The 8,527-nt window shown below is 41.2% G+C and overlaps 1 protein-coding gene across 1 annotated transcript; it reads left to right on the forward strand.

Annotated features, from left to right (window-relative positions):
- The first annotated feature begins 1,587 nt into the window (after window positions 1–1,587).
- LOC147493971 (uncharacterized) lies at window positions 1,588–3,380 on the forward strand. Its single transcript, XM_086567996.1, has 3 exons — window positions 1,588–1,732; window positions 1,931–2,794; window positions 2,941–3,380. Exons 1-3 carry the CDS (start codon window positions 1,588–1,590, stop codon window positions 3,378–3,380), a joined length of 1,449 nt encoding a protein of 482 aa, XP_086424122.1.
- The last annotated feature ends 5,147 nt before the right edge of the window (window positions 3,381–8,527 follow it).

Consider the following 8,527-nt stretch of genomic DNA (forward strand, 5'->3'; position numbering starts at 1 on the left):
CAATTACAGAATGAGTCTCCCTCTCAAGACATAGTGTTGGCACCTTTGGATATAATTCCATTAGATTCTATAGGGCCGGATGAGATGAGGACTCCACCAACATTGGAACCAGTTGACAAAGTCGACATAGGAGATGGTTCCAAACCTCGACTTGTCTCAATTGGCACCATGTTGGACCCGAAGACTAGAGAAGAGTTGATAAATTTCTTACAAGAATTCCGAGATGTATTTGCTTGGAGCTATGAGGATATGCCTGGAATTAATCCCTCCATAGCCTGCCATAAGCTCAATTTGGATCCGAACGTCGTGCCAGTTAAGCAGAAACTCAGAAAGATGGGTCCCGAACGTACTGAGGCTATCGACAAAAAGGTGGATAAATTGCTTAAGGCCAAGTACATACGAAATATCACATACCCCACTTGGATCTCTAACGTTGTCACTGTCAAGAAAAAGAATGGGAACTGGCGAACGTGTGTCGATTATACGGATGTGAACAAGCACTGTAAGAAGGATTGTTTTCCTCTTCCTCATATTGACACATTGGTCGATGCCACTGCATGACATGAGATTTTCTCTTTTTGTGACGGCTTTTCGGGTTACAACCAGATATTCATGTACCCTCCTTATCAAGAGCATACTACTTTCATCACGGCACAGGGAACATATTGTTATCGGGTTATGCCTTTTGGTTTAAAAAATGCAGGGGCAACGTACCAACGCTTGGTCACAACGATGTTCAAAGATCATATCGGTGATTTTGTCGAAGTCTATGTCGACGACCTCCTGACCAAAAGTAAACAGAAGTTTGATCATCTTGCACACCTTCGTGCATTTTTCTAGATCATGAGGAAGTATCGGATGAAACTTAACCCAGCTAAATGTACCTTCAGTGTTACCTCCGGAAAATTCTTAGGACATCTAGTTATTAAACGTGGAATTGAAGCTAACCCAGACCAGGTCAAAGCTATTCTTGATATGCCTTCTCCAAGGTCTCCGAAAGAGGTACAACGGTTGGCTAGGCGTCTTGCCGCACTTAACAAGTTCATTAGTAGAAGTTCGGATAAGTGTCAGGTTCTGTACAAGTTACTAAGGCAGAATATACGCTTTGATTGGACCGACGAATGTGAGATGGCTTTTAAGGACCTAAAAAATTATTTGTCCTCCCCTCCTGTGCTCACTACACCGAAGCAAGGAGACGTTTTAGGGTTATACTTGGCCTCTTCTAAGCATGGCATCAGCGCCGTATTAGTACGAATTGATGAGAGGAATATCTAAAAGCCTATCTACTTTGTTACTAGAGCCCTCCTGGATGCTGAAACACGATATCCGAAGATTGAGAGAATAGCTCTAGCTCTAATCTTTGCTGCTGAGAAGCTATGACCATACTTCCAAGCTCACACCATCAGAGTCATCACTGAGTATCCTTTGAAGTCGGTCTTGGCAAGACCAGATAGGGCCGGACAACTCTTGAAATGGTCCATTCAATTAGGGGAATTTGACATTATTTATGTGCCAAGAATTTCTGAGAAGGGGCAAGCTTTGGTTGAGTTCTTGATCGATTTTCCTCTAGATACCTCAGCCTTGGCAATGGTAGCAGATTTGGAAAAGTCACCTCCTACTTTTATGGAGTTAGACGAACCTAACTCACTTCCTCATAGTCAGGTTCGACCTTGGAGTCATATTTCAGGTTGGAAGTTGTTCGTAGATGGATCTTCCAATGACCAAGGAGCAGGTATTGGTGTGGTACTCTTGACTCCAGATAACACTAAGTTAGAAAAATGAGTGCATTTGGGGTTCAAGGCATCTAACAACGAAACTGAGTACGAAGCTATGCTAGTGGGCTTGTAAAAGTCACCTCCTGCTTTTATGGAGTTAGACGAACCTAACTCACTTCCTCATAGTCAGGTTCGACCTTGGAGTCATATTTCAGGTTGGAAGTTGTTCGTAGATGGATCTTCCAATGACCAAGGAGCAGGTATTGGTGCGGTACTCTTGACTCCAGATAACACTAAGTTAGAAAAATCAGTGTATTTGGGGTTCAAGGCATCTAACAATAACACTGAGTACGAAGCTATGCTAGTGGGCTTGTCTATGGCATTAAACTTAGGGGTACGACATCTCACAGTATTCAGCGACTCTCAATTAGTTATACAACAGATTGAGGGTGGTTACGAAGCTCGAGACCCTCATATGGCTCAATATTTGGAGTTTGTTAGATCTCTTACTTCTCATTTTGAAGATCTAAATTTCATAAATTTGCCTACGCTGGACAACAGGCATGTCGATTCACTTGCCTACTTACCTTCTTTGCTTGGGGATATCAAAGCTCGTTCCATTCCCGTCGAATATCAGTCAACGCCTAGTATTAAAAAAGAATTAGTTTGTCTTGTGGCTCCAATTTTGCAAGCTCCAGTGGGGACCTGGATGGATCCGTATCGTTCTAATCTTTTAGATGGCACTCTTCCGGCAGAGAAGACAGAAGCACAGAAGTTGTTAGCCAAAGTGGGACGTTATTTACTTGTTGGTGACAACTTGTACAAGAAGTCTTACTTAGGACCTCACCTGCGTTGTGTTACTCATGCCGAGGCTCATACTCTACTTGAAGAGATACACTCGGGCGAATGTGGAAATCATGCTGGGGGAAGATCTTTGGTACTCAAGATACTCCGACAGGGGTACTTTTGGCCTTATATGCTTAAAGATGCGGACGCTTATGTCCGGAAGTGTGATGCTTGCCGAAGAGCTCCATCCTCTGGTGTCTCCGTGGCCATTCGCTCAATGGGGAATGGACAATGTTGGTCCTCTACCTATAGCTCCTGGCAACATGAAATTCCTTTTAGTTGCAACATATTATTTTACTAAGTGGATAGAGGCAGTTCCTTTAGCAAATATCAAGGAAGTTGATGTCATGAAGTTCATCTGGAACAATATCATTTGTAGGTTCGGATTACCTAATGTCATTCTTTCTGATAATGGGACACAATTCTGGGGCACCAAAACACACGCTTTTTGCCGAGATTGGGGCATTGTGCAACTTTTCTCTTCTCCTGGATATCCTCAAGGTAACGGTCAGGCGGAAGCCTCTAACCGCGTTATTTTGGATAATTTTAAACGGAAACTCGTGGAGAGAAGCCGGATTGTGGGTTAAGGAGTTGCCTAAAGTACTTTGGGCCTACCAAACAACTCCTCGACGTTCGACTGGAGAATCACCTTTCACTCTCACTTATGGTACTGAAGCTGTCCTTCCTACTGAGATGAGGGTCACTACCCGGAAGTTAGATTTAGTACTCACCTTCGACAATGAGGAAATTCTTTGTCGGGAATTGGACTTGTTGGATGAAAAAAGAGAATCCGCAGCCTTACGACTGGCATCTTATTAGCACCAGCTGAAAAGGTCTTTTGATAAAAAGGTATGACCTCGATCTTTCAAGGAAGGGGATTTGGTCCCTTGAATGGACCCTGTGCCTAAGAAGTTAGGAGCTAATTGGGAAGGTCCGTATATCATCGATAGGATAGTTGGCAATGGTAGTTACTATCTTAAATCCATGGATGGTGAAGTTTTTGTTAAACCTTGGAATACTGTAAACTTGCGCAAGTATTTTCAATAGTAGTTATCTTTCTCTTTGTTAGAGTGTTACCCATGGAACACTGCAAATTTCCGCAAGTATTTTTAATAAAAGTTATCTTTCTCTTTTTAGAATGTTGTTTCTTTTAATTTATTATTTTTATGCTGGGATACTTTTTGGATGTTGGGTGCAAGATCCCATATGTTGGCCAAACTTGTATCAGAACCTTAAGAAAGCTTTCTTTGGATAATGAGTGAAAGATCTCATATGTTGTTCCATGTTTGTGCTTAAGAAAGTTTACTCTTAGCTTGGATTTTATCTAGCTAAGTGCAATTCTAATGCCTTTTGTCTATAAGTATCGATTTATGTATTAGCTTTGTCGACATTACGGTCTTTACAAGAACTGATACAGGGGCATACCCTACTTTCCTATATGACCTTTCTTTATTGTCCCAGATAACCTCGGGGACATTAGAGGAGTTAAGAAATCTCATAGCACACATACTTGATTATTTTGAATCAAATTTAGCAAACTTTAACTCAAAATAAACACTCAAGTATAGCTAATCAGAAGTCAATTGCTAATAGATAAGTAAATTGCAACTTAATAGCATTTTAAGGATTTACTAATCGGGACAGAATCAGGTTTCTTCAGGAGCTATAGGCGAGTTATTAGTCAATTCCTCTGCCTCATGCACATCTGCATCATGGTCTTCTTTAGATATGCTTCCAAACCTTCCCCCTCGGAACCTTGTTGATACTTTTGTGAGGCCAAATCATCCCCTAACTTCTCTTGAAGTTTGTCAACATCAATCTCAAGATCGGGATACAAGACGTCATCATCGTGAGGGAGGGTTCCAGATGCCCAAGCTTTATCGAGTTTCTCACCATATCGCTTGTCGTACTCTAGTTCAAGAATGTCAAGCACACGACAAGCGGTGGAGATACCATTCTTGTATGCTTCATAACTGACCACATCAACTAGCTCGGTGTAGAATTCGTTCACCTCCTTTACACTCCTTTCAAGAGCTTCGAGAATCGGAACTGGGGCAAGCAAGGAATTGGAAGGAGATGCAAGTTGATCTCTCAGTAGCTCAAGCTCTGCATTAGCTTTGCTTAGTGATTCTCCCAACTCCCTGTTTATCAACTGAGAGTCTATCAACTCTAGTTCTGTTAACGCGGCATTTTTGTTAACTTCGGATAGCTCGGATTTTAAAGGGTCCAGTTTTTTTTGTAAAGTCGTGGCCTTATCCTCATAATACATCTTCTGATTCGTCAACGTTGCAAACTCGCCATTCAAATGGTTTTGATCAGCTTGCCATGCCTCACGATAGTCATCAAAGTGGGAAGCTCGTTCGACTAAGTTGTTTTTTACTTTAAGAACTTCTTGGTGCTCAAGTTTGGTGAATTCAAGGTCTCTTTCAAGATTCCTGTTCTTCTCTCTGGTCTTTCTAAGATCTCATCGGCTAGGCTTTCATTCTTACTCTTGCTTATATCATAATCACCTTCTAATCTTTTTATCTTTTGGTTGGATATGAGGAGTTGCTTCATCAAGTCACCTTTCTCTCTTGTGAATTTATCCACTTCATCCTGATTCTTACGCAATAGAGCATAAGTCGTGGACGCATCCATGCTAGCCTGCAGTGCCAGAAGAATTACAATTTATGTATCAGGAGCTAGTGTATATAAACAAAAAGACAACCGGAAACGATGTAAGGAATTGAAGTACAAAATGGTTACCTTCAACATATGTCGACACATTAGTTTCGCTCCTGCGCCGTTGTCGCGAAAATACTCTTTTATGTTTTGCTTTCTCTTTAGGAAGCCTCATAGATTCAACCAATCCCAAAGCAACTCCAAGGTCCTTAAGCGTATCTTGGTCAGTAATCAAGGGATTCTCTGGTAATCCAAGCACTCTAGGAACTGGAACAAATGGGTTTGGAGTAAGTTTAGAGTTCAAAGATGTCGATTTACTCTTTTTCCTTAAGCGAATGTCCTCATCTTGGGAAATTGGAGAAGGAGATTTCCTTTTATTTGACTCAATGGATGGAACACGGTTATTGTCAGATACAATACTGGTAGAGTAGGTTTGTTCCACATTTTCAAGGTTCGTTATCAATTCCGGATCGGATTGCATAAAGTCCACATTCTCAATATCAGTCAAAGGGAACTCAACATTACTATCTACCCCCATAGTGTCACCACCTACTTCAACATTTGACTTATTTGTATCATAAACAGAAAGTTGAAGGTTCGGTGTTTCCACTGTACTCTTGATTTCTGAGGATTGAACGCACTCTAGACTTTCAGTTCTAATGGGATTTTCATCTTCATCGAGAATGATAGTGTTGGAAGCTTGCCCAATTCTTCGTTTGGTATGTTTTTTATTTATAGTCTTACTCACCTTCGGCTTACTTACCTTCACAAACCTAACAACTTCGGGAGGAGGTTTATTTGATTTGCTCAGAGCTCCTTTTTTATGTTAGAATTTGACTTGGAAATAAGACCAAGGACCTTCTTTGCCATAAAGGCCTCCCTTGGGTACGAAGTTGTAGCAGTTTTGGGGTTCCCACCCATATACCCAACTCCGGGCTCCAAAGCTTGCAACTCCATTGGTAACATAGTCAGATACTCTAAGATTAATAATGGGTCTGGAACTATGGACGCAGGGCGTTTCTCGGAGTTTGGAAGTACAATAAGGGATGTCACAGCATCTCGTTCCACAGTAGTTAGAGACGGGAGTCCCACGTCCACTCTGTCCTTTGACAAAGAAAAGGCAGACCAGATCCTCTTTCGATTATTATCAAAGGTGACATCACCCCACTCACCACCAGTTACACGGATAACATATTTTCGCCAGTAATCATCGTTGTTTTTACCTTCATATAATATGACGCGTTCAACTCCTGGTTTAGCAGAGAGAGTGCAATCTCCATTATTTAGTATCATCAGTTTATAGAAGTATGATATCACTCCGCAAGTCACCAATATATTGTGCTTTCGGCCCAATATGTGCATGTATGTGACATTGCGAACAAACCAAGGCATTACTCTGTTGATCGAGACTTGGAAGTACTCAAGGGCATTTGCCATAAACGAAGGCAAGGGGAGTCGGAGTCCAGCTTTCAACAGTCCAAGGAATATCAAGGGATTTTCATCAGTTCCAAGGTCAGCCGTCCATGGATATTCATTTTTTATTTCTTTTGGAATTGCAAAAGTGTTACAGATCTTTCCCAAATCCGAAATATCACCGAATGGGATAATATTCCAGTCAAAAGTGGGGATTTTAGTTTTTGGCGCAGTCGAAAGAGAAACATCGGTAATTGCTTTATAACCTAGAACTGCTATAACAATTGAACCTGAAACGGCATTCCCCAGTATTGAATCCGAAACTGCCTTGCTATTTAAAGGACCCGAAGCTGATGGGTGAGACATTGAAAGTTGATTAAGAGTGCACGGTCAAAAGGATATATTCGGAACTGGAAGTGGTGGTAGCAAAGCCGGAATTGCCTGTGCAACTTTAGAAAGAAAAACGTGGCTGTTAACACCTTGACACCCAAAACTTCAAGTTCTTCTACACAAACCTTAGCACACTTTGGACTCAAACTCTCAATCAATCAAAGAAAGAACAGGTTCAACACCTTGTGTCTGGCGGTCTTCTAAGCAACCAACTCAATTTATTGAGTTTGCTTCTAAAGATATTATCAATGGCGGAGACAAATTCAAACTGTTATGAATATTTTCGGTGCTTATTTTCTTTATTTCGACGAAATCGATAAATGGCGCGGAAACAAGATGCTTTCCAAAACACCTTGACCGTTTAAGTGGTGGCAGCAAGCAAGCTTGTATGTATGAGACTGGTATTCGAAAGTAAAGTTTATTTGGAGAAATTATCACAGAAAAGTCTAACTATAAATTTGAGGTGGTAATGGAGGCTCACAGGAGGTTTATATAGTGTTCAGAACTAAAAGGAGCTATACAAATAGAAAGAGAAAAGGAGTTCAGCAAGGAAACGAATTCAAGGAAGGCTTCAACAAGTATAAAGATTCTCCTTTATTCTCTCTTCCGGATGACTCAATTCCGGATGAGTAGTTTGCAACAAGATCTTTAGAGTTTCATGAACTAACGACGGATGCATGTACTTGAGCATTGCCGTATATTTATTGATAAGAAAGGGATTGAAGCTGTTCTGCAGTTGTTCACCTTGCCACTAATGCCGCTTACATTTTCAGTTGGTGAGTATATCCGTGCTTTTCGGGAACTTTTCACCTCAACATTCTCGCTACTCTAGCTCGAACACTATGCACATTTTGAGGGAACGCCCGAAGGCAACAAATGAAACTTTAATTTTGGTGAGTGGGATTCATCTAGGTGAGCTTGACTCGGAAAGCCAATGGAGGTTGTCGAAATTCTTTCCTGTCTTGAAGGTCTCCTGTCTCTGTCCAACTTTGTGTTGAAAGGTTCTAGCAGTATGGTTTCTGAATTGGGGTCCACAGATGCTGATGTGTTGAAGGATTTTGGCATTGCTTATAAGGAAATAGTATGGCATGTGTCAGCATTCTGAAGAATCATTTCAAGAAGACGGGTAGCATTATTTATGCATTTAGGAAGGAAAGACTCAATATTTGCTAAAGAACCATCAGGAGATGCCTCAATTATTTCTTCTGAAGTTTCCATCTTTGAATATTCGCCATCATCAGTTGAAACCAGAATACTTTCATCTGCATCAGTTTCCATTGGAACAGGGGCTTAACAACCTATTGATTCGGTGGACAAGGAAGGAGCTTCAACCCCATGACCAATCTTTGAAATGGTAAACAATATCTCCATTAACATATCCACTCTAGGACCACGCAATGAAGAAGCATGACGCATTAGTTCATCCAACCACAGAGATAATGATCCCGGAGCATCCCGGAAAGAGCCCGTACATACGTCCCGGAAGTAAATATTCTTACAAA

Source organism: Coptis chinensis, chromosome 6 (genome assembly GCF_015680905.1).
Source record: "Coptis chinensis isolate HL-2020 chromosome 6, ASM1568090v1, whole genome shotgun sequence".
NCBI lineage: Eukaryota > Viridiplantae > Streptophyta > Magnoliopsida > Ranunculales > Ranunculaceae > Coptis > Coptis chinensis.